This window comes from Balaenoptera musculus, chromosome 1, assembly GCF_009873245.2.
Source record: "Balaenoptera musculus isolate JJ_BM4_2016_0621 chromosome 1, mBalMus1.pri.v3, whole genome shotgun sequence".
NCBI classification, from domain to species: domain Eukaryota; kingdom Metazoa; phylum Chordata; class Mammalia; order Artiodactyla; family Balaenopteridae; genus Balaenoptera; species Balaenoptera musculus.
Genome location: NC_045785.1, coordinates 183,496,435 through 183,521,764, shown reverse-complemented (window position 1 = coordinate 183,521,764; position 25,330 = coordinate 183,496,435). Strand labels below are relative to the sequence as shown.

The window sequence follows — 25,330 nt, the reverse complement described above, 5'->3', positions numbered from 1 at the left end:
CTGTCTCCTTCCCACTCAAGCACTTGCCTCCAGGGTGTGTGGGGTGTTCTGTTAGCTCATGAATTCAACTAACATTTACAGAGAGTTTAGTACATGCCGGGGGCAGTGTGGGGAGGGCACAGAGTCCCAGAGATAGACACGGCCCCTTGCACAGCTAGGGGCAGGCTGGGGGGGAGAGAAAGGTGGGCACACCCAGGAGCCCCCCCCATGGGGCGTAGGCATGGGGTGAGGGTGCAGGATCTTGGCCTGACGGCTGCAGGCAGAGATGTGAGGGAGGGCTGTGGACTCCTACTGCGCTGGACCACCCAGCACCCTTTCTGGACAGTGTCATGGGCCTGCGGGGAGGGGTGGGTTGAACCTTGACACCAAGGAGCTAGTCTGAAGCTTGAGGCTCCGTAGCACTTCGTGAGCTCTCCGTCGCCCCAGCCTTGAACCTTCCATCCTGTCTCCCTCTGCCCCAGCCCAGACCCATGTGTGAGCCCCCAGCCCCACCCCCAGCCTCCTTGGGGACATACCGAGCTGTCACTGGCTGGGCTGGGGAGGAATGACAGCTGCCTGGCCACGGGAGCTCGGCTGGGCAGCAGAGAGCCCGCGGAGGCTCATTTTACTCGCTGGGAGCAGGGAGAGTGATCCCCGGCCCGGCCCGGCTGCCTCAGCAGGGCAGGCTCGCCCAGGGGCTCAGCCGCCCGCTCCCCAAGGCAGGGGCACTGGGGACTCGGGGAAGAGAGGGCAGCGGGTGGGGAGCAGGAGAGGCTGAGGCTACGGGAGCCATGGAGCCGTCCTTGCACCAGGATGAGGGCCTGAGGAAGAAACAGCCCAAGAAGCCTGTTCCCGAGGTCCTGCCCAGGCCGCCCCGGGCCTTGTTCTGCTTGACTCTCCAGAACCCCGTGAGGAAGGCCTGCATCAGCATCGTGGAATGGAGGTATCCTTCAGGGCCAAGGGGCTGCACGGAGAGAGTGTGTGTGTGTCATGGGAGGGGAGGAGCGGGGCTCACAGATCTCAGGCTTTGGGGGCCAGAGACCGGGGCCTGGGGATGGAGCTGGGAACCTTTGGGAAGGAAGCCCTCAACCGAGGAGCAGGGGGAACCGGCGGGGCTTCCAGGGGCCGGGGCTGAGGCCCAGGTCCTGGAGGCAGCCTGGGTGCCTCTGTAGTGTCTCTGGAAGGTGCTGGAAGGTGTGCCCAAATCCCCAGTCCCCAGCGTCGAGGGCTCCTCTCAGCCTCCCTGGGATATGGGACAGGGCTGGGGTGGGGGGAGGCGACAGCGGGCCGGGTGGGGAGGAGAGATGGGCCTGCACCGAGCTCTGCTGTGAACAGCAGGCCTGGGTGGGAGGCACCACGTGGGCACAGGGACATGAGCCCCCTTCTATGTTGGCATTAGCTCTGCGAGGAAGAATGATGACAATTTCCAGCTTATTTGGGGAAGAGAGGAAGGAGATGCAGAGGGGGGAGGCCATTGTCAAGTGGGTGCTGAGTGAGCTGGTCGGGAATATTTGAAATACTTCTGAAGGGTTTTGGAAGACCAGGCTCCCACCAGCTGTTGCCTAGAAGAAAGGAGAGTAAGGGAGCCGGAGGGACAAGGAAAACCCAGGCGGAGCCGGAAGGTCTGGGTAGGAGTCAGCCCTGCCCCCTCGAGGCACTGCTCGGCACCCAGGAGCCTCGTGCCCTCCTCTGTCGGGGGGGCGGGCGGGGGCAGACTTCCCCACCCGTCTCTCTCGCCTGCATCCTGTCCCCTCTCCAGTCCTCTGCCCCGAGGCCGCCTCTCTTCAAACCGCAGAGGAAGGTGGCTGGGAAGGGCATGGGGTCTCCCTCTAGCCATCTGTACAGGGCGTCCCCCAACCACGCACGAAGAGCTCGGCCCTCCCCCCTTCTCCCCCTCAGTGCTCTCCACACCCGCCCTCTAATGGCCAGCCTCCCCGGAGGCTGTGCCGCTCACCAGCAAATCCAGGGAGCCTGGTGGGAGTGCCCTCCGGAAAACGGCTGGCAGGGCCTGTGTGGGTGGGCGCAGGGCCCTGGGGCCACGGATGCCGTCGGTTACCGTCGGTTACCGGCCCCTCCTCAGGCTGCAGAGTCCAGGCTTCATCCCTCCCGGCCCGCTTCCGGGGGGTGCTTAGCCCAGGCCGCAGCATCCCCAGCCTCCCTTGCTGATTCTGCGAGGGCGCTGCGGCGTGTCTGGCCGTGGCTCCGCGGAGCGGGGAGAGTGGTGGTCGGTAGAGCAGGGGGTGGGGGGGTAGGTACTGAGACGGGGGCTTAAGTCTCCCCGGGCCTTGAGGCTGAGTAGCCCCCAGCCAGGAGCCAGAGCCTCGTGGTCCCAAAGCGCCTCAGTGGACGCTCCCTGTAGGAGGAGAGGGAGGCGGGTGCCCCACAGGAGCCCGGCCCCGTCTGTGCCCTGCAGGAGGGCAACGTGGGCCCATCAGCCTGGCCTTGTAGTCAGTCCAGACAGACCCCCAGCGCGCTCTTCCCCTTAATCCCACAAATCCCACGCCTCACTCGAGGGCTCTCCTTAACCCTGCACCAGACCGTTCGAGACCATCATCTTACTCACCATCTTTGCCAACTGTGTGGCCCTGGCCGTGTACCTGCCCATGCCGGAGGATGACAGCAACACCCTGAACCTCGGCCTGGTAAGATGGGTCTTCCCTTCCTCCTGCCGGCCTGCTGCCCAGGCTGCGGGCTGGTAGATGATGCTGGAGCTACAGCCCCCAAGGATACAGACCCCACGTCCCCACCACCTGCAGGACTGGCTGAGTGGCTCAGAGCTTTGCAGAGCTTTGGATTCCATCATATCAGCACTGGGCAAGTACCCGCTGTGCCAGGGGCGCTGTGCTGAGCTCCTTACGAGAGTAAGCCATGTCCTCCTCACCACAGCCCCTAAACTAGTCCCATTTGACAGATGTGGAAACTGAGGCTTTGTAAGGCCAACGATGGGGGCTGAATGCTGAGTTCCCTTCCGTGGTTGTAACCCGGAAGGATCGTGCTTCTGTGGGGCTTGCCTTTCCGCGATGGTTTGACGGAGAGAGAGCACATGTGTTAGAGCCACGCTCTCCTCACTCCGTCACCAGTAGCAAGTCCACAGGCCAGAAAAGGCCACGGCTGGAAGGGGTTTTCCAGAATCAGGCTGTCCTGGCTCCTCCCCACCTCACTCTGTTTACGGATGAGAAAACTGAGGCTTAAGGGGGGGGTAAAAGACGGACTTACCCAAGAGCTAGATCATAATAAAATGCTTGACATTTATTAAGTGCTTATTAGATGCCAAGTTCTGTGCTAAATAGTTTACGTTACTGTCTTTTTCACTTCCTGTAACTGCCCCCGTGAAGTCAGTAACGTTATTAGACCCATTACAAGACAAGGAAACCGAGGCTCAGGGGGTCACCCACATGCACGCGTCTTCTCATAGGGTCTCAGAGGCGGGGCTCTGACTTTCAGACCTGGCCTGTATAGCTGTGCCACCAACGTGGTGACAGTACGAGGGCCCCTGGGGAAGCCCCTGGAGATGTTGTTCTCGGGCATTTACCAGGCTCCTGAGGGGACAGGCCGATGGACCCGCCCTTTCAGCACGCTTTTCCTGCACTAACTCTGCGGGGTGGGCGGAAGGAGAGCTGTCAGCATGCGTCCAGGACCTGAAAGGATGGCATTTATTTCTGCCTCTGCTTTGCGCTGGTTTCCATGGGAATCTATCTTGAGCTGGGGAGAAGCTGGGATTCTAAGTGTGTGCTTGGCTATAAGTGGAAAAGCTCAGAGAGTGGGATCCAAAGCAGGCAGGGCCTGCGGTGAGGCAGGCGGGGAAGGTGCTCCTCGGAGCCTGGGCCCCATGAGGCCGGTCCCTTGTCTATGCTCTGGAATCCAGGAGGACCCTGCATCCACTCCACCCTTTAGGAGTTCATATCCGGGGGCCTCGGTTCCATTTCAACTCCTTAAGAAGTTGACTATTTTGGAAAGAAACTCCACCCTCCTTGAAGGTGCAGAATCAGACTTTAGTGGGTATGTCGCCTGCCATCTTGAAACAAAACGGCTGCCCTAAAAAGTTCACACGGTGCTGTGCTTGCCTTTGGCCTGTGGGCTGAGTGACGGAGTCTTGGGTAAGTTCTAGGGCTCGTAGAGACAGGGTGATGAGTTCCCTGGCAGAACCGGACCGGAAACCTTCCCAAAGTAACGACCATCACGTCAAAGGTCAGAGCTGGGTGGGTCGTTGCTCATCAGTGAGGGACCCTTTGTTGTGAAGCCCAGAGAGGGCAGGTGATACTCAAGGTCACACAGCCAGCTCCTAGCTGAGGCCTCCCCGCTTCTACCTGTAGTTATATGCTGATCTCCACAAAAGCCAGCAAGAGGGAAGGGAGGGCAGTTAGAGCAGGAGGGAGGGAGATGGGGACTTTCTCTCTTCCTCGCCCTATTGGCCACTTTGTAGGAATCTGAGGAAGGTCTGGGACCCCCCCAGTCATCCAACAGAACCGTGGTTGGGAGAAGGGAGGCCCAAGGACCCACTCTGCACTAACTTTCTTACTTATTTAACAGATATTTGTCGTGTGCCTGTTACATCCCTGGCACGTACAGGGGACCTACTTGTGAACCAAACAGACATAATTCCCATCTTGACAGAGATTAATTCATCCAATCAATCAAACAAGCAGTTAAAATGAAATGGGAAACATGCAAGGTCTGGGTGCACTTGGACGTTGTCCTGGAGGAGAACCTGAGTGAGACGGGGGGGTCAGGGTGGCCCCAGCGGATGGCATGTCTGACCTGAGCCTGGAGGGCAGGGCCAGTTTCACGGGGTGTGACCTGCACTCGGGAGGGCCCTGTGCTCAGAGGGTGATGCTCTGGGGTGGCATCGAAACATCTGATAATTTCATCTTTGAGTCCATGTTTTGTAAGTGAAGTTCGACGGGGACAGGGCACGGGGCCGTGGCTCACTCGTGGTCCTGCCTTCTGTCACTTCCTACCCCTCCCCTGTCTCTGAGGACAGACTCTCAGCTCAGTCTCCTGGGAGGCCACCTGGCAGAGCCTGGGCGTGGTCCTGGTAGCGTCAGGGTTTGCACACGTGCCCTTTGGTGTGTCAGTCCCCAGCCTGGGCTGACAGCACCACGGCCCATTCAGAGAGGGCCCTGCAGGGTCCAGCTTCCGGCCCACCCCCCTCCCGGTGCTCAGTGTCTCCTTGGGGGAGGCCTGTCCACCTTGGGTGGAGGCACTGGGCCCGTGTGAAGGGCCAGGGCATGGCTGGGGGCGGCATGTGCGCTGGGTCACGGAGGGGAGGTGCCTGGGAGGGTCTGCACCCTCCACAAAACAATAAATAGGCCATAAACCCCACCATGATAGGCTGACAAAGGGAGCGTGGAAGGAAGGCATCTTAGCACCTTTAATGGCACAGGTTGTGAACAAGCGTCCTGCACTTGCATCTTGCACTGGGCAGGCCGGTCCTGGAGAGGGTCCCGGATGAGGGTGGGGCATGGAGAAGAGGCTGTCGCAGCCCCGCAGGAGGAGAGCTCTGGGTGAGGGGCCACGTGGGCAAAGGGCTGGGGGCACGAGGTAGAGAGATGGGCTGGGATTTGGAGCATCTGTCAGGCCATCAGGTAGAGCGAGGGGGGTGGGGGGGGTGGGCGGAAGCAGGGAAAGTGGTGTCCAGTGGAACTGAGGCCCAGGTGACGGTGAAGACGGAGAAGTGGGAGATTTAGGAGGGGGGATCTGTGGACTCGGTGCCTGCTGGGCGTGCGGACAGAGCGTGGGGGAGGGGAGGAAGACGGCGAGGGTGACACTCGGGTTTCAGAGGGGGTGACGGAGCAGACGGTGGTATCGCTTTCCGAGACAGGCGTTCCTGGGGGAGGAGCAGGCTGGACTGGGGGAGGGGGACGGCGAGGTCAACCCCAGACGGTGCAGGTGCAGAGGCTGCGTCCACCCAGCACGTAGATTTGCAGGTCTGAGCACTGGGTGACAGAAGCTCCCTCACTTTGGGTGACTGCAGACTAGCTGGGGTGAAGGGGGAAAGGTCAGGGGGCAAGAAAGCCTTCCCACAGGGGCCTGGTGTGCAGACTCGAGGCAGCTGGCACCCTCGCTCGTGGGAGGGAAGCCTCGACACCTGTCCTGGGAACGATCTCCCCTGGGAGGCAGGGGGCCCCTCCGGGAGCTTTTTCCTCCCCCTCCTCCTCCTCCTCCTCCTCCCCCTCCTCCTCCTCCCCCCAGCTCTCACTGAGGCTGAAAGCTGCATCAGCCTGGCTGGAGAAGCCGATGGTGGTTCAGACAGTGGGCTCTGGAGCTACAGCTGTGTGATCTTGGGCAAGTTACTTAACTTCTCTGTGCCCTCAGTTCCCTCACTTGTAAAATGGGGATAACGCCGTAAAGTTCAGAGAAGGTTCTGGATGAGTCAAGCCCTTATAAATTATTCCACGTTGTCTATCGACACAAGGAATCTTTATCATGCGGGGGTCACAGTGCCTCGGCGTGGGCTCCCCAGCCACAAAGCCCCTGGTCACAGAGACCCCGGGTTGTTCCAGAGTCAAAGTGTATAATCCCTGGCAGCTATGACCAAAGGATTATTTCAGACAAAAAATTCTCCTTCACCCCACCCACCATCTGTTCCCAATCTCTTTAACCCTTCTCCTCTCCTTCCAACATCCAACTCATCTGAACGGCTTTCCTGACCCCGCCCCTGGCCCCATCCTCCAGCCAATCATCATCATCGTCGTCACCACCATCGTCTTCATCCTCAGCTGCCGGGCACCTGCCCCATGCCAGGCGCTGCTCTGATGCTCTCAGTGCATTATCCCCCTGAATGCCCACCACGGCCCCCCAAGGCAGCACTATTATATTTCTCACTTTTACAGATGAATAAACGGAGGCACAGCGCATGCCCAGTGGACTCCGCGGGCAGACCTGTACCCTCGGTGGGGCATTGGGTGTGGCTCCCTGGACATCAGAAGGGGACACAGGAGGAGAGTGGTCTCTGCTTCCCTGGGGAGTGGCCTGGGGGGGCCGGGTCCCAGGACAGCAGGTCCCGGCCCCTCCCTGCGTGCGACCCCACTTTCTCCTGACTGTGGAGGTGCCGCCCGTCCAGGCCAGGACAGATGCTGAGATCCAGCCCCACCCCTACCTGCCCCAGACAGCAGGCTGCTTTAGGCCTGCAGGACCAGCGGCTAACACAGCTGTCCCGGGGTTCTCCCAGCCGAGTGGAGGCTGGGGACACCCGTCACAAAGCGGCACCATGTGTCAGGGAAGCAGGAGGATGGAATAGACCCTGAGCTGCCCCGGGGCCAGCGAAGGGCAGGGAGGTGAAGGCTGAGACCAGCACCCAGGGCGCTGGCCCCCAGCCCAGACCAGGATCCTGCAAGTCCAGCTCTGCCCCTCGAAGGGCTACCTGCTCCCTGAGGCCTGCAGGAGCCCTGCTCCTGGGGGACCCCCTGACTGAATTAATTAAAAGAAACCTTTGGGAGGGTCTCCGTTCCAGCCTGGGCCAGCCTGAGGGGACCCACGTGGAAAAACAACAGCAGTGACCAGAGTTACCAGTTCTTGGGACAGGCTAGAAATGATCTATCTATCACTTTGCCCACAAACTGAAAGTAAAAACTGATTAAAATATAGAAGGAACGCATGTCAGAGGTTAGTTCAACGCGTAAGAGAACAAGGAGGAGGGTAGAGTTGGCTCAAAGAGAATTTGAGAAACAGGAATCTATGCTATTGGAGAAAAAGTGATAGGCTAGGATTGCCGGGTGGGATGCTGAGCTGGCTACAGGGCAATGAAAGTGTGTCCATGGGATGGCGGTTTCTATCAGGCAGAAACCATTTGTGTTTCTACTGGGCAGAATCCTGAGACTCAAAGGTACAGCCCCCAGGTCAGTGGTTTTCAGGGCGGGGCAGGGGAGGGGCGTTTGGCGGAGCCTGGAACTTGGGGAGGGGCCTGTGTCCTGAGCGCCACTAGCATCTAGAGGTCAGAGGTTAGGGTGCTGCTACACCTCCCCCCCCCGCCCCCCGCAACTCACAGGACAGCCCCGCTCCTGCCAACAAAGAGCTGCCCACCCCAAATACGGGGAGTGCTGAGGCTGAGAAACCCGCCCTAGACAACGAAAGGCTCCTTGGCCAGACCTGTTAGCAAAGGTTCCAACAAGGACACGGTGCCTGATTTCCGAGCTCTAAATGGTTTTTGGTAACACGGGTCAAGCTGGCCTTGGTGCTGCAGGCGCGGGGAGGCCGGCGGGACTGGATGGGCCTTTCTCCCCTCCGGGGCCTCCCTCCCTCCCAAGCCCGCCTGCCCTCAGACCGCGGCCCCTGCACATTCCTGGGGCTCCGGTTGCTGCCGGCTAAGCCTCTGGCATCCAGGGCGCTGTCTTTTTTTAGGGTCCGGAATGTGCCTGCTGAGGCCACAGCCCACCCCACCTCCCCTCGGAAGGACCCCAGGTCTGGCCTGGCCCGTCAGAGACCCTGGACTTGCAGGGCACAGGCGTCCGATCTGGGGCCACCGGACAAGCTTCTGGCAAAATGACAGGAAAGCTTGGCTTTCAGGCCCCTTTCGGAGCCTGCCCTCTCCCACCCAGGGGACTCAGAGTCCCCCACCCTCACCTGCACCCCTCACCCCAGGCACCGCGTAGGCACTGAGACGGTGGACGAACAAAGCCTTCGCAGACGGCCTGAGCGCTTGGCGCAAGCCGGTCGGTCTCGGGGAGCCCTGGCAAAGCACGGGCCTTCAATCAGCCACAGCGCCTCTGGCTGACTTTGGTGGCAGCTTTCTCCAGGCCGTGAGCCCCAGAGCCCTCCCCTGTGCCTGGGCGAGCAGGGGACTGCCCTGCCAGGACCGTCATGGTGATGAGTGTCTGGCAGGCACACGGGGTGGCTGGGTAGGCGGCCGTGCTGTCCCCTCTCTGCCCTCACAGTGCTCCTAGCCCATGGCCAAGGCCCTCTGAGCCCAGGCCTGGGGGGCGAGGGACAGGATCCGATGAGCCCCTCCAGGGGTCCCTGGGTGCCCCTTCTCCCCCTCCCAGCACGGCGTGGTGGAGGCCACGGACCCTGGATTCACATTATGGCCCTGCCACTCAGAAGCGATCCTGGAGAAATTACTTAACCTCTCTGTGGTTCAGTTTCCTCATCTGTTAACTCGGGGTAAGAGTGCCCCCCTTCAGGGTCCCTGTGAGGATGAACTGTGTGTGTGTGTGGCTAGAACAGGGCCTGGCACACAAGCTTAGTGACCCAGAGCTGTTGTCACCACGATTACCCAAGACAGTACCATCTCCCGCCCTCTCCCAGGTGGGCTCCCCGCTTTCCCTCCTCCGCCACCACCACCCCACCCCAGGCGAAGAGGCCCCTCCTCTGTGACCCTCAGCTCCGCTGGCTCCCTTGTCTGGACTGCCCCACACGCCTGACCCGCCCGGACCCGTGGGAGCTGGTTCCCCTTGCGGGAAGAGAAGGGGAAGGCAAGGTGGTGGAGAAGCCCGCTCAGACCCCATCCATTTGGGTGAGAGCTCATCGGGATAAATATAGCCACTTCCCTCACTCCAACGGGTCATTTTCCAGACTTGGAGGCTGAGGTGGTCATGGAGACAGATGCCAGGGCCCGGGACACCTGTGGGTGGTGCGGTCACAGGATGCCAGGCCGGCTTCCCTGAGACGCTGTTGGCTGAGTTGGGGCAGGTGGGCCGGAGCCCCACTCCCCTCCAAGCCCCACATCCCTCAGCTGCACGTAGGAAAAGCAGCAGAGTAGGGGTGAAGCTCAACCCACCACTGGGGTGCCCAAGAAGTACCATCTTTATTCCTAGAAACCAACTTTGTTTGGGTCCTAAGCCCACATCCCTCTGGGATGGAGAGAACTTCAGTCAGGGTTGTTCTCTGGTCATCCTGCTGCCCCAGCCCCGGGTCTCAGGCAGCACCAAGAAGCAGGGCTGTAGGGCCTCGTCCAGCCTGGCTGAGGCCATGTTGTTCTGGCCATGTGGTTCCCCAGGCCACCGTCCGCTGTCTCCATGTTCAGGAAGTTCAGGAAGCAGGAGTCCTTGGCAAGCCTGGACCCTGCTTTCCCGGGGGTCCTCAGGGCCCTCTCCCAGACCCAGCCACAGCTTCAGGGTGCTATTAGGAAGCAGGCCCAAGGTTGATCTACCCTTGAACCTCCAAACCCTGGGGTGGGTCTCTGTTTTGCTGGGGAGATGCCTCCACCATGCCTCCCACACCAGGGTTGGGCCTCAGGAAACCACCATCCGGGGCCTGCCTCCAAACCTCTCCCGAGGCAGAGGGCCCAGCATCTGCTTAAGGGGCGAGACAGGGGATGACTCCAGGAGGGAAACAGTCACTGACTTGTAAAAGCATCTCGTGGCAGCAGTGCGCGCCAGCCTGCTCTGAGCGCTGGCTGTGAGGACCACCACGGGCCACCCCCCTACAAGCACCAGCTACCCATCCCTCAGCCAAATCCACTTTGGCTCATTGAAGCAGACGTGCCTTAAAGAGTTAACAGATAGAGTGGAATGCCACCCCCGTCCCCACCCCAGTAAGATTTGTGTCCTAACAGGTCCCAGTGCCTTGACCCTAAGGAAGGAGCCTCAGCCCTGGGATGGGTCGGCCGCCTTCCCAGGACCTGTGACTACAGCTGCCTGTGGCTTCTCTGCAGCCCTGCCCCGACCAGCCTGTTAGGGTCTTTCTGTGGACCCTGCAGATCCCAGAGCCCTCCAAGGGGCTGCCGGGGGGCTGGGAGGCTGGGGCCCAGGCCAGCGGTCGGGCAAGCCCCGGTGCCTGGGGCAGGAGTGCGGCCCCTCTGCAGTCAGACAGGGAGACTGAGGCCGTGCAGGCCCCCTGGAGGGAGCCCAGCCCACTCCCACCCCCTCCCCACAGAGCCCGGGGCCTGCCAGGGCGGGTGAGCGGTCGGGCCAGGGTAGCTGACCCTCGGAGAGGGAGGACGCAGCCCGAAAATAGAGGCAGTGAGAGGGGGGCATGCAGCCTGAGTCCTGCTGCTTTCAGCCCAGGACTTTGGGAGGGTCTGGCTCCAGCGCCCCCAGAAGCAGGTGCAAGGCCTGTGGGTCAGGGTCACGTACCAGGCCCACCTCCGGCCAAGCGTGGCCCCAGGGGCCCAGTGAGAGGCCTGTCTGTGGAGGGACGTTTGGTAATTAAGGTCCTTCCTTCTAGGGAGCTGGTATCGGAGCCCTCGCCTCAGAGACAGACAGGCTTATGGTCCTCCCTCGAGGTCCGGGGGCCAGGGGGGCCGGGGCAGGCGTGTCTTCCCTGCTCTGGAGCCGGAGCCTGGGGTCTAGCGTCCCTTCTCAGGAATAGAGATGGCGAGGCCACACCTGCTTTTTTTTTTTTTTTTTTTAATGTATTTATTTATTTATTTATTTATGACTGTGCTGGGTCTTCGTTTCTGTGCGAGGGCTTTCTCTAGTTGCAGCAAGTGGGGGCCACTCTTCATCGCGGTGCACGGGCCTCTCATTATCGCGGCCTCTCTTGTTGCGGAGCACAGGCTCCAGACGCACAGGCTCAGTAATTGTGGCTCACGGGCCTAGTTGCTCCGCGGCATGTGGGATCTTCCCAGACCAGGGATTGAACCCGTGTCCCATGCATTGGCAGGCAGATTCTCAACCACTGTGCCACCAGAGAAGCCCCCACACCTGCTTTTGAGGTATGTGGCGGCAGAGGTTAAATTTTCCGTTGTGTATTCGTGCAACAAACATTTCTGGAGCACCTACTGTGTGCCAGGCAGTACTGTGTACCCCAGAGCAGAGCTCCGCAGACAATCTGTGAGGCAAGACCAGTTTGTTGCTGTTAAATTGCTGTTAAGTTGCTGTGGGCTGACTAGCTGTCCTCCCACACGGGACCATGTCACAGTCTGTGCCGTGTGGGACTCACAGCCCACGTTGGTCTGTGATCCACCCACGTGCTTAGAGGTTGTGGCACGTCGCTCTGGTTCCCAAGTGCTGCTTCTCAGAGCCTCTACGTCACTCATCCCAGGGTGATGACAGTGGACCAGCGCCAGGGACACTGACACATCAGGCACCCACGTGGCTGGCGTGGTTCTAGACGCAGGTGACACAGCAAAGACTCTGGACTCTACATTCAGGTCGGGGGGGGGGGGGGGGTGACAGTCAAAGGAAAGAGAGAAACAGAGCATGGCAAGCAGTGACAGCTGCTGACAAAGACCCCAGGCAGGGGAAGAAGACAGCCGGGGGAGGGGAGGAGGGGTCCGGAGGGCCTCAGTGGCAACTTTGGAGTTGGGGTCCTAAAGAAAGAAGACAGCAGCCGTGGGGCTATCTGGGAAGGACCTTCCAGGCAGAGGGAACAGCAAGGGCGAAAGCCCTGAGCCCCAGAGATCTTCGGGGGTGGGAGGGGAGCCGTGCCCAGGGTGAGCATCAGAATTGCCTGGTGGGCTGGGGGAGTCCCGCCACAAGCCTCCCCTTAGCCACCACCAACAGAGACTCAGGGAAGCTGCCCACGGGTGCCCCTGGCCCCCACACAACTCCCATTGCCGATGGGGGAACGTCACCTCTTCTGTCCTGTGGCAGAGAAACCAGGGGGACCGCCGCCCTTGGGGCCCCCGCTTGTGGTCTCGGGGGGCTGCAGTTTGGCAGAGGGTGGTGGAGAGCCGCACAACGGTACGGGGACTGCGGAACACACAGGAGGAGCTCGCCCTGGGGGCTCAGAGGGGTCTGGGCAGATGAGAGGTCTGCTGGGTGATGGACCTGGGGACACAGGCAGAGGGGCCGCTGTGAGCAGGGGCGCCGGGACCGGGGCAGCGGGAGAGCTGGGGCCTGGACGTCACACGGGGGCTGTCAAGGGGTCGTACAGGCCGGGGAGGCGTGGGGACACAGGCTGTGCGAGTTTGGGGGACAGGCCGGCCGGTGCAGAGTGCAGGCGGATCCAGCAAATGTTAGGGAGCAGAAAGGCCTGGGCTGGGTGGGTGGAGGTGCCCAGGGCAGAGCAACGGGAGGGGTCCGGAGAGACCCCGGGTGTCCCCACTGGGCAACTCAGTGCCATTGGCCAAGACAGAGACCCCTCGGAAGAGCGGGCTCTGGGGCAGGGAGTGTTTGGTCGGCTTAGAGGTGGGCCGGACGGAGCCCAGACAAGACCTCGGACCACAGGTCCGCGAGAACCAGCGCACGCGGTGCGGAAAGGCTGTCACCCGCCGAGTGTCGGGAAGGGCCCGGCGAGGCGGACACTCCCACACGACGGTCTCCTGTCCTCCGCTGGTTCCGGCAGGGAGCAATCGCCATCTCTGTTTGACAGACGAGGAAACTGAGGTTCGCGGAGCCTTAGGAACTCACCCGAAGAAACAGAGCTGCTGAGAGAACCCCTATGCCAGAGACCCCCTGCTTCTCTCTGCCCGCTGGAGGGGGGCGCCTCAGGAAGCGGGGATGGGAGGGTGGGGGGTTGGGAAGGCTGATGACGTGGATCTTGGACAGACAGCCAGCGCCGCCCACGGCATCCAGGGAAAGGGCCCAGGCCGGAGGGGCTCGGGGGCCACCCAGTGTGACATCGGTGGCACAGTTCCTGTGACACAGGGAGGAACACGTCCCCCTGCCTCTCCTAGGGCGGGGGGATGGGGTGTGCGCACGCAGGGCTCCCACGCAGAGTGCTGTAATTCCAGGCGCTCCAGGGTCGGGCCGCGGAGCCTGAGGGACCCCATGGCCCTCGACAAGCTCCCTGGGAGCCAGGCGGCAGCAGGACAGGCAGGGGCAGGTGCGGGCAGGCCTCCCGGGTGCATGGCCGGCCGCCCGGCCTGTGAGCACGGCAACTATTTTGGGCCCTGTTGCCCCTCCCCTCAAGCCCATTTCTGCCTTGCCCCTGGGGTGGCAGCCACGTGGGCATTTAAACACTGACTCAGCTTCACTCTACTCTTCCTGCCTCTCTCCTAATGCTGTGTCTGCCTCCCGGGCAGCCTGCCTGCGGGGGAATGGACCCCCCCCCCCAGCCCTGCCGTGGCCATGCTGCACCCACCCCCTCGCAGGGGCCGCCCGGACGCCCTCGGCAGGGCCTCTCCGCGGAGCGATTGCCCCAATTCCCACCGGCGGCCCTACACAGGCCCTTGAATGGAACAGTGCTGCTTTGCATTCTAACCCTACCTTACCGTTTTCTGGAGGAAGGAGAAAGCTTTGGAATTACAAGTTGGTGGAAGGAATTAGGGTCCAGGTTAAGGAAAGCAGGCTTAGCCCATATATGCCTCAGTTTCCCCCTCAACATACAAAGGGAGATCTTGCTTTCAGGAAAATGCTCTGAATACCAAGTTGGGAGGGTTCTGGGACCAGATCCATAGCAATGAGCCGTTGGCGACCTCTTCCCTTGCTTTCCACATCTACCCACTCGGAAGTTAAAGTAAATTCTCTCCCAGGTCACTAGCGGGGTGGCCCCAATACAGCAATGGCTCCGTAGTGTGCTGGCCCGGTGGTGGCGGGCTTTCTGGGGTGGGTGTGGGTGACTGACGGTGACATGGGCTTGGGTTGTGAGGTCCAGAGGACGGTGGTCCAGTTCTCTCTACGCGCTCCTGTGGTCCTGCAGGGCTGCAGCCCGGTCCGGGGCGGGGCGGGCTTGGGGAGGGGGGTTGCTGGTGAGGGCGCATGTGCAGAGCTCTCAGAAGCCGCCAGCCTGGCTGGGATGGCTGCAAGGACAGCGGTGTCAGCCTGGAGCTCTGACAGAGTGACCTGCTTCTTCAGAAATAGCTCTCTCCTGGGCCCAGAGGACAGGGAAGGGTGACCGGGCCAGGAAGTGGGGCTGAGAGAGCCGGCCTACAGGGGAGGGCCTGGAGGAGTTGGCAAGGCCTTCTGCAGGGGGCACTAAGCCGAAACCCTTGGCCTCCGACCTGTGGGGCCTCGTCCAGGCACAGTGACCCCCGACACCCCCCCGGCGTGACGGTACTCGTGCCCTTTAAGTGGCTGCCTGCAGAGGCCGCAGTGGGTGTGGGCAGCTGGGGTGGGCCGGGGGGTTACAGAAAAGTGCGTGAGAGGTAAGACCCTGACCAGCCAGGCAGGCCCAGCTGGAGTCCTGAGGAATGCCCCCCCCCCCACTATGTGTGAGTCCTCAGGATGAGGGAGGAGAAAGCCGCCCAAACAGGAGCCAGCTGGGGGCCTTCACTCTGGGGGCTGCCCTGACCGTTCATTTATTCGTCCAGTTCTAGGCCTGAGAGGTGAAGTCATTAAAAAAAAAAATAAGCACAAATGCCCACACCTCATGAAGTTTATACTGTAGTGAGTAAGATAGGAAATGAACCAGATGGAAATATATGTGGCATTTTCAGCTAGGGATCAGCTAAGAACACAAAATGGCAGAGGCAGCCTTGTGTGGCCCCCTGGGGAGGGACCACCCGCGGGAGGGAGGGAGCTGGCGGCGGGGGACGCGTGTGGATCAGGCCGCAGAGCGGCAGGGGCAGAGTGCGGAGGTAGGGGAGCCGTGGTGTGACTGCCTCGCCCCACAGGAGAAGCTGGAGTACTTCTTCCTCATCATCTTCTCCATCGAGGCCGCCATGAAGATCATCGCCTACGGCTTCCTGTTCCACCAGGACGCCTACCTGCGCAGCGGCTGGAACGTGCTGGACTTCGTCATCGTCTTCCTGGGGTGAGTGAGGCCTGGGTGGGGTGGGGTTGAGCTCAGAGGGCTGCCCGAGGGCCCGGAGGCAGGTGCAGCAGTGCAGGGGTGTGGGCCGGGGGCAGCGGGGGTGCCCACGGGCCACACGCTCCCCAGCCAGGCACCGCCAGTCTCCTCATTCTCTCTCTCTCTCTTTTATTTATTTAATAAATTTATTTATTTATTTTATTTATTTTTGGCTGCGTTGGGTCTTCGTTGCTGCACGCGGGCTTTCTCTAGTTGCGGCGAGCGGGGGCTACTCTTTGTTGTGGTGCGCGGGCTTCTCATTGCGGTGGCTTCTCTTGTTGCGGAGCACGGGCTCTAGGTGCGCGGGCTTCAGTAGTTGTGGCACACGGGCTCAGTAGTTGTGGCTCGCGGGCTCTAGTGCGCAGGCTCAGTAGTTGTGGCACATGGGCTTAGGTGCTCCATGGCATGCGAGATCTTCCCGGACCAGGACTCGAACCCGTGTCCCCTGCATTGGCAGGTGGATTCTTAACCACTGCGCCACCAGGGAATTCCCTCCTTATTCTCTTCACACAAAACTGGAAACATGTGAGTGGCTCCAGTGCCCAGCAGTTTCTGGACATTCATAAATTTCTCACGCTTTATTATCATCTATTTGTTTATTCCAAGGACCTGTGTTGAGCACCTGTTATTTGGGTCCATGAGAACAGACGTTTAATAACCTGTATGAGCCTGCTTGGGCTGCCATAACAAGACGCCACAGACTGGGGGGCTGAGACCACAAAAATGTGTTTTCTGACTGTTCTGGAGGCTGGAAGTCCAAGATCAAGGTGTGGCCAGGTCTGGATTCTCCTGAGGCCTCCCTCCTTGGCTTGCTGACGGCCGCCTTCTCGCTGTGTCCCCACGTGGTCTTTCCTCCATCCACACGCACCCTTGGTGTGTGCCCAAGTTCCCTCTTCTTCCAAGGACACCAGTCCGATTGAATTAGGGCCCGCCTGAACAGCCTCGTTTTCACTGAATCACCGCTTTAAAGGTCCTATTTCCAAATACTGCCACATTCTGAGGCCCCACAAGTTAGGGCTTCAACATATGAACTTGGAGTGGGGGGAACATGGTTGAGCCCATAACATAAGATTTGGTAGCCATGCCCTAATTATAACAGCAGCGTTTATCATACACTTACTATGTGCTTTACATGTACCATCTCATTTGATTCTCCCAACAATCCTCTTATTTTCTCCATTTAAGGAAGGTGAGGTGCAGAGAAGTCAGGCAAACCACCCAAAGTCACACAGCCAGCCAGTGGCAGTGCCAGGATTTAAACCAAGGCACTCTTGCTCCAGAGGCTGCTCTCTTAACCACTAGGCTGCCCTTCCACTCAATAAAAATTATGTTGCTTATCTACTAATTGCCCAGTGCTGCTTTAGGCACAACAGGGAAAAGAGAACTCTGTGAATCAGCCTCTGCCCTTGACGGACTGCCTGGTTGGAGGCCACGAGTCTGTGCAGAACAAGGCCACACAGCGCACTGTTGTTTCACACGCGGTGCAGCCCAGGGGGGCCCAGATGTCAACAGGATTCATAAAGAAGGACTTGAGATAGACCTCAAAGGATAATGGCAATCTGAGTAAATTGAGAGCAGGAAGGACCATAAAGGGGCTTTGGCAGAAATGCAGGGAAGGAGAGCCCGAGGGAGAACCAGCTCCGGGCTCTCTCCTCCGTGTTCCCCCTTCCTCCGACCGCGAGTGTAGGGCTGCTGGAACCCTCCACCCACCATGGGGTGTGCTCGGCCCCCGGGCCTGACCGTAGCTGCCCGTGGCACCAGTATCTCAGCCCCCTTCAGGACCCAGAGGGGCCACCACAAATGGACCCAACACTCTTCTTACTGAGCCTGAAGATGGCCTCAGGATTTTTCTAAAATCCCCCAGACGGGCGTCACCAGACCAGAGCTAGCGGCTGATGAACTGTACCTTCCCGCCTCCCCCAAGTCTTTCCACCGGTACCTTGAGCATGGATGGGACACAGGGTCCCTGCCCCCTGGGGCAGAGGCTTAGCTGACCGTGGGGCCGTCTTCTCTCCCTCTTGTCCTCCTCAGGGTCTTCACCGTGATTCTGGAGCAGGTCAACATCATCCAGAGCAACACGGCCCCCATGAGCAGCAAAGGCGCGGGCTTGGACGTCAAGGCTCTGAGGGCCTTCCGCGTGCTCAGACCGCTCCGGCTGGTGTCCGGGGTGCCCAGTGGGTGGCACAGCCCCTCCCCCTCGCCCCAGCTCTGGGCCCCCTCCTGCCTTGGTGTCCCAGAGGCTCCGAGGGAGGGCCAGGAGACCAAGAGGGGGGCTAAGTCCTCCTTCTCCCCCTGCCCTCGCACCCCGCAGGCCTGCAGGTGGTCCTCAACTCCATCTTCAAGGCCATGTTGCCCCTGTTCCACATCGCCCTGCTTGTGCTCTTCATGGTCACCATCTACGCCATCATCGGGCTGGAGCTGTTCAAGGGCAAGATGCACAAGACCTGCTACTTCATCGGGACGGGTGAGCCTCCCGGGCCGGGCTGTCGGGAAGGTCTGGGGACATCTCGGGCGGGGGATTCACCCAACCGTGGAGAAGCCCCAGGACTAGGTCATTGCTTCTGCCACCCGCTGACCTTGGGGATGAGTTTCTCCTGGACAAGGGAGATTGGGGGGGAAACAGCTCTGCTGGGGTCAGGGGGCAAGGGGAGTGAGCGGTCAGGTTCTTGCTCTGAAGCACCCCTGCCCCAGATAAGGCTGGTGTCCTTAGGCTTTCTGGCCGCTTGTGGATTGAGATGTAGGCTCAAGATCAGCCCGAATTTCTGTCTGTACTTGCCTTGTAGCTGGAGTCTTAGCTTTAGTCCAGGGCCCACAGGGTGGGGTCTGAATGGGACTCAGAAAGCACCGGAAGGCCAAATGGCCCGTGGTCAGAGATAAGCTACCTTGGGGCCTGGATGATCTTGAGCTACACCTTCTAAGCCAGCATCTCTCAAACTGCTTGCTCTCAGGACCCCTTTGGGGGATTTCCCTGGTGGTCCAGTGGTTAAGACCCCACGTTTTTACTGCTGAGGGCGTGGGTTCAATCCCTGGTCAGGGAACTAAGATCCTGCGTGCTGTGTGGCCAAAAAAAAAAATTTTAATTAAAAAAAAAAAAAGGACCCCTTTGCACTCTTCAAAATTATTGAGGGTCCCAAAGAGTTTTTGTTTATATAGATTTTGTCTGTTGATGTGTACGGTGTTAGGAATGAAAACCGAGAAAAATGTCATAGCATTCATTTATTAATTCGTTTTAAAAAGAACAGTAATAGACCACTTACATACTAACATAAATAATATACTTTTTTCAAAGTTGAAAAAAATTATTGAAAAATAACTTTATTTTCCCAAACCAAACCAAAAATGTTTGGCGAGAAGAGTGGTACCGTTTTACATGTTCTCTGGACCTCTTTACTGACCTGGCTTAGTGGATGTCGGCCGAGTTCTCCCATCGCTGCATTCGGTCTGTTGCGACATCACATGTCACGTGGGATCTGGAAAACTCCGCCCCTATATCTGTTCAAAGAATGTGAAACGAGGGGGCACATAGAGTCTGGGCATTTTTATGAAAGGATGGACCACACTCCTGGGTCCCTGCTCTCAGGTGGCAGCGGTTTGCTGGTCCTCAGCCTCCCTGGGCCGAGTGCCGCTGACACTGGGGATGCGGGGACAGGACCCGGCACAAGACAGTGGTGACCTCTGTTAGGACGAGCCTCTAACTCGGCGGCGGAGACCTGCAGAGTCTGGGGGGACCCTCCGCACTTCCCTGCGCTCCCCCAAGGGGACAGGCAACCCAGCTCCAACGACAGCTCTCACGGTGTTTTCGCTGGTCCTGTTCCTAATCGGCTCCGTCTCAGCCTCCTCCTGCCCCCATAACAATCTCCATCCTCTCATAGGCATTACCAGGACAGAGAAGAGGGGGCTTTCTAGCACAATCTTCAAACGAAATTCGAGGGTCTCGCCTGGTGTTCACACGAGTTCTTGACCAGTGCTGACCAGTAGCGCTACCAAGCCCCTCTGGGATGGGGGCTACCCAGCTTCGTGGGGCTGGGGACCACACGCCAAGCTCAGGACCATCTGTGCCCCCCTGTCCCATCTCCTGAGGATTGAGCCCCCTGGTAACATGGTTAAGGAAGGCCACTCCATCTCTCACGATCTGACCTCTCTGAACACAAAAGGAGACCAAACCTACCCAGGGGAAAAGGGGACCCAGATGTCATCCAAATTGCAGGCTTTAGAGACAATAAGAGCACCATTCAGGGGCTCCCTGGATGCTAAGGCCTGCTGGGGACGCCCCCTAAGGGCAGACTCACCCCCAGTCTGCATGTCTGTCCAGCGCATCCCAGCATCGGGGTGCGTCGCCACTTCTGTATCCCAGACAGAGCTCTCAAGTCGGAGCGTGAGGCCTGGCCCACACCTCCGCCCCTGCTGGGCTGCTGCCTCCTTTTACAAAGCTCTGTGGGTGCAAACGATACGTCACATCTGCTTCATCGGGTGTAGTCCATAGAAGCCGCGCCTCCGCTGAGGCCCTGGGCCTGAGCTCCTGCCTGCAGACGCCTGTATCCCTGTCCGTATCCTTGTAGCCGTATCCATATCCATTTCCGTGCCCTCGGCCCAGCTCCCCATGGTCTGCACCACACTCTCCCAGCAAGGCCACCTCCCCGACTTTAAGCTGATGTTGAGACCCGCACCCTGTTGCCCCCTTGCTGCCCCTTCGCTGGTGCTTACCACCCTCCCCCGCCCACAGACATCGTGGCCACGGTGGAGAACGAGAAGCCGTCGCCCTGTGCCCGGACGGGTTCAGGGCGCCCCTGCACCATCAACGGCAGCGAGTGCCGGGGCGGCTGGCCAGGCCCCAACCACGGCATCACCCACTTCGACAACTTCGGCTTCTCCATGCTCACCGTGTACCAGTGCATCACCATGGAGGGCTGGACCGACGTCCTCTACTGGGTGGGTCTGGGCCCGAGCCCGCCGGCTGTCTCCCCAACACAGGCTCGCCGGGAGCGGGTGGGGCCTGCCAGTCCCAGGCTGAGGGTCTGCTGCTTCTCCTCGCCCCTCCCCGGGGAGCCCTTCTGGGCCTCAGGTGTGTGTCCTAGCATCCTTGGGGGAGGCCGAGGTACCACCTGTGTCCACAGCCCCAAGAGCAGGTGAGGGATGGAAACCAGGAGCTCTGCGGGTTCTGGTCTCATCTCCTAACTTGTCCCTAAGCCTGGCTGTGAGTGACTTGCTCCTGATGGCCTGGAATGTCAGATTTCCTGAGGAAGGAAGGGCCCTTTGAGTCTCTCTTCTTGCTGCTGGGCAAGTTTGCTTTCCCATAAAAATGTGATTGGATATCAGGTTCCTCGTCTATAAAATGAAAATACTAGCTCCATCATAGGGTAGTTATGACGGTTAGTGGGGCATTAACTGAGTTACCACAGTGTGGGCACATAGTGCTGTAGAAGTTCTCTTGCTGGAGAAGGTTACTTGTTTGGTGTTACGAGAGTTAGGTTGCATTTCTTTTTTGATCCTCCAACAATGGGAGGCATTGATCCCATTTTCCGGATAAGGAAACCGAGGCTCAGAGACGTTCGGTAACTTGGCCGCTGTTGGACTAGTGAGCGACAGGGCCAAGAACTGACCTCTAACCATCCGGCTCCAACCCCGGAGCTCAGCCGCGGGGTGACACTGCCCATGGCGGACGATTGTAAACCCATCAAATGCTTTGCAAATGTAAAGGATTAGTGTGAGTAGCTCTCGTAAACTCGGATTATGGGAGCCAATTATTAAACGTTTCAAAGGACGGTCACGCGTGTTGTTTCGCCCGTGAGCAGCCTGTGAGGAGGGAGCTCACACATCAGCTCAGGGGGCAGATGGAACGATGCTCAGAGATGCTGGCGCTTCATCCCGGGTCATAGACGTGCTTCCTGAAGGAGCCGGCCAGGCGCAGGCCAGGGCTTTTTAGCGCTTCTTCCACTGTGAGAAATCTCGGTTGTAAAGAGGCCGACTGGAGGTGGCCGGCATGACAGGGTCAGGCAGGGAGCCCGGGGGCTGGAGGGAAGCAGGGGTCAGTCCCACCGGCCAGGCAGCCATCAACAAGGCCCAGTCCCAGGCCCTCAGGCTAGAAGAGGCTCCCTCTCTGGACCCAGATGGCCTCTCTCCTTGCCCCCGGGGTCGGGTGCGGTGCGTGGGCCAGCTTGACAAGGGGGCCTAAGCCCTCACGTCGGGGATGGGGCTCACACCTGCGTCTGGACCAGGTCAACGATGCCATTGGGAACGAGTGGCCCTGGATCTACTTTGTCACCCTGATCCTGCTGGGCTCCTTCTTCATCCTCAACTTGGTGCTGGGCGTCCTGAGCGGGTAAGGGGCTCAAAGACAGCTGGGAGAGAGGGGAGGAAGAAGGGGGGGAGGGGGGGAAAGGAGGGGGCGGGGGAGGAGGGGAGGAAGTGGGCAGGGAGATGTGGCTTAGAACCCCCGCTCATCCCTGGGTCCCCTTTAGCCAGGAGCATGCTCCCTGTTAGCCAGGAAGAGAACAGATGCAGGCAGGAGCCCCTCCAGTCTTCACCTTTCTCCCTTCTCCTCAAGCCCTCTCCCATCCTCACTTCCTTCTGTCCACGTGAAGCCCCTGAGACCCCAGCCTCCTGTCCCTGGAGGTGCTTGGGCTGAATCTCGGCACTGAACATGGCCTTCGGGCTAAGCACACAGACTCTGGAGCAAGAGTCCCAAGTTTAAATCCTTGCACTACTGCTTGGTGGCTGTGTGACCTTTGACTAATTACCTAACCTCTCTGTGCCTCATGAGCTACATCTGTCACATACGAATAATTTCAGTGCCTGTTTCACAGGGCTGTTGGGAGGATTAAATGAGTTAATACCTATAAAGTACTTAGAATGGAGGCCAGCACATCAGAAGTGCTAAGTACTCAGGGTCATTATTTCTCTGTGACGGCTCCACCCAGCTACGGTGGGCAGCCTGAAAGTGGCCATCAGCCCCGTTGTGCCTTGCCATCACCCACCGCAGGAGCTTCCCTCCAGGCACTCCGGACATAGAATTCAGGGGATCCATGGACTAAAACAGGAGGAACTTGCCTTTATTTTTTCGAGTCTAACTGAGATGCAGCGCTTCCTTTCATGAAGTGGTAGCAGCTCTGCCCACGACTTGTCCCAGCAGGAGTCCCTTGTCATATCACAGGTGTTGCAAATATTACTACTTCAAAATTATGACAGCTATTAGACTGCGGCTGATCTTGCTAGTTAATGATTCAATAAAGAAGCATATATATTACTTTATCACCACTTTATAGTTCAACAGCTATGTTTTAACTCATCGGTTCCTTTGTCAAGCTATGGTTTCATTTGGAGCATTTTACAGCGTTGTTCTGAGGAGCGACCCATAGGTTCACGGGACCCCCAAAGGGGCCAGGGCACAAAACGGTCAAGAGCCCCTCCTGGACCCTGCCCTGGGCAGAGCTGAGGGTGCAGGCGGTGCGAGCCGACCCTGCTGCCCCCAGGCCACCCCTCAGAGCCCAGTGAGGACGGGGCTGGATTCCCCTCCTCACCCTGCTTGGGGCCGAGGGCTCCCTCTGCTGCTCTGAGCCCTCTCCGACCCTCGGGTCCTTTCCTTCCAGTGCTGCCCAGGAGCAGGTCCCCCAGGGCCTTAAGTCTGTAAGCAGAGCTGAATTCCTCAGGCAGCCTAAAGGGTCAGGGCAGCACGGAAAATCGGAGGGTCCATGGCAGTTCTGTTAGGGCAATGGACAGTCATGTCATTAACCCGTATGTCCAAGGCCACCCAAGACAAGGCGGGAGAAATGAGATGGGAGGAGAAGAAGGAACGCGGGGGGGGCCCTGGAGGGCGGGGCTGGTGATGGGGGAGAGGGCCGCCCCTCAGCCTCCCTAAAGGGCCCCGGACCCCAGGCAACACTGGGCCGGGGGGCGGCACGTCCAGCCGCAGAACGGGCTCCCTCGCCCCAGGAAGCTCCATCCTTCCCACTGCGTTCTTCCTCCCATTCCCCTGCTCCACTGCAGGGAATTCACCAAGGAACGGGAGAAGGCCAAGTCCAGGGGAACCTTCCAGAAGCTGCGGGAGAAGCAGCAGCTGGACGAGGACCTCCGGGGCTACCTGAGCTGGATCACGCAGGGCGAGGTCATGGATGTGGACGACTTGAGAGAAGGTTGGAGCCACGGGCCGAGGTCGGCAGGCCCCCCAGAGCTGCCCTCGCGGTCAGCTCCCACAGGGGCACCTCCACACCCTACCCCGCTGCAGCCCCAGGGGGCCCATCGGGCAGGAACGGCATCACCACTTTGCAGATAAGAAAACCCGGCCCCTAGAGGGCTAGCCTGACACCTTGCGATGGAGGCGGCCTGGTGTGCCCTGGGCCCTCCCGGAGCGCAAAGTACCAAAGTGCTGCACTGCCCCTTGGTGACCCGCCCTCCCCGCTGATGCGGGCTCTCTAGGGCTCAGGAAAGCGCATAGGGAGGGGTCCAGGTCCACCCAGGGTTGCTGTCACAGGTGTCCCCAGTCAGTGGGCCCTTTCCAGGTGTGTCCAGCCCAGAGGGGCCCGGAAGCCTGGCCAACTGTACCTGTCTGTCCCCAGGGAAGCTGGCTTTGGATGAAGGTGGCTCGGACACAGAGAGCCTGTACGAAATCGCAGGCTTGAACAAAGTCATCCAGTTTATGTGAGTATCTGCCCAGCTGCGGGTCCTCCCAGCCCGCAGCTCCCTGAGACATGTAGTTAGACCCCGGTCACCTCCCTAGGTGGCTTTTGGGTCGCTTTCCCTTAGCGCAGTTGGAGGGCACTGAGCAGATGACCTATTTACTCACCACGTAAGGAAGAAACTGGGAGCCGGTGGGGTAATTAGTCCTGGAAACCTCTGCTCCAGAACGGGGAGTTAGCCTGTGAGCCCCATGAGCATTGCGGGCAGGGGGCTGGAGACAGGAAGCTGGAGAGGACCGTGTGTTTTGTCTGACTGGCTGCTTCCTTTTCCAAATTCATACATGACTGTGGTTTTGAAAGATCCAACAATAGAGAAATACATCAAAGAAAAGATGAAGGCCTTCTCTGCCCTTCAAAGGGGTAACCATGGTAACAGTTAGATTTGTATCCCTCTGAAGCCTCTTGTTCGCTTGCATTTCTCTTACACGCACACGCGCACGCACACACACACCCCAGTTTTTTTTGGTTTTGTTTTCACTTATTACACGATCAGGTTTCTCATATTAACCACTGTCACCTCAGAACCAAACACAGTGCCCAGCACACAGGAGGGCTCGTTGGATAAATGAATACGATCCACACATAAACTAGTAACTGACATTTTAAATTTAGAATTTTCTATTGAGGGCAACTTTATACAGACACAAACCTTTTTTTTTCTTTTCTAAGACTTTCTTTTTTCAGAGCAGTTTCAGATTCACGGCAAAATTGAGCCGAAGGTGCCGAGATTGCCCACCTGCCCCTCCCCCAGCCACGCCGAGCGCCTCCCACCATCAACATCCCCAGCAGATGGTCCAATTGTTACAACTGATGAACCTGTATCCTCACCCCACGTGCCTAGTTTACGTTGGGGCGCACTCTTGGTGTTGGACGTTCTGTGGGTTTGGGCAAACGTATAATTACGCGTACCCACCGTTATAGTATCATATAGAGTATTTTCGCTGCCCTAAAAATCCTCTGTTTCTGCCTGTTCACACCCCACCTCCCACCCCTGGCAACCAACCACTGATCTTCCTGTCTCCACAGTCTTGCCTTTCCCAGAACGTTGTTTAATTGGACTCACACAGTGTGTGGTCTTCTCAGATCGTCTTTTTTTACTTAGTGACGTGCATTTAAGGTCCCTCCAC

The 25,330-nt window shown here is 59.1% G+C and overlaps 1 protein-coding gene across 2 annotated transcripts in view; it reads left to right on the top strand.

Annotated features, from left to right (window-relative positions):
* Positions 1 to 315: 315 nt before the first annotated feature.
* CACNA1S (calcium voltage-gated channel subunit alpha1 S) overlaps positions 316 to 25,330 on the top strand; it is a 65,835-nt gene continuing 40,820 nt past the window's right edge. The window contains exons 1-9 of one of the 2 annotated variants that reach the window (XM_036856053.1): positions 316 to 922; positions 2,516 to 2,621; positions 15,356 to 15,495; positions 17,563 to 17,705; positions 17,843 to 17,995; positions 20,255 to 20,460; positions 21,747 to 21,850; positions 23,515 to 23,660; positions 24,084 to 24,165. In XM_036856053.1, the coding sequence (XP_036711948.1) occupies positions 771 to 922; positions 2,516 to 2,621; positions 15,356 to 15,495; positions 17,563 to 17,705; positions 17,843 to 17,995; positions 20,255 to 20,460; positions 21,747 to 21,850; positions 23,515 to 23,660; positions 24,084 to 24,165 (1,232 nt within the window). In that variant the 5' untranslated portion in view covers positions 316 to 770. The remainder of the gene's footprint in view (positions 923 to 2,515; positions 2,622 to 15,355; positions 15,496 to 17,562; positions 17,706 to 17,842; positions 17,996 to 20,254; positions 20,461 to 21,746; positions 21,851 to 23,514; positions 23,661 to 24,083; positions 24,166 to 25,330) is intronic. The other variant, XM_036856061.1, reaches the window with a different exon arrangement.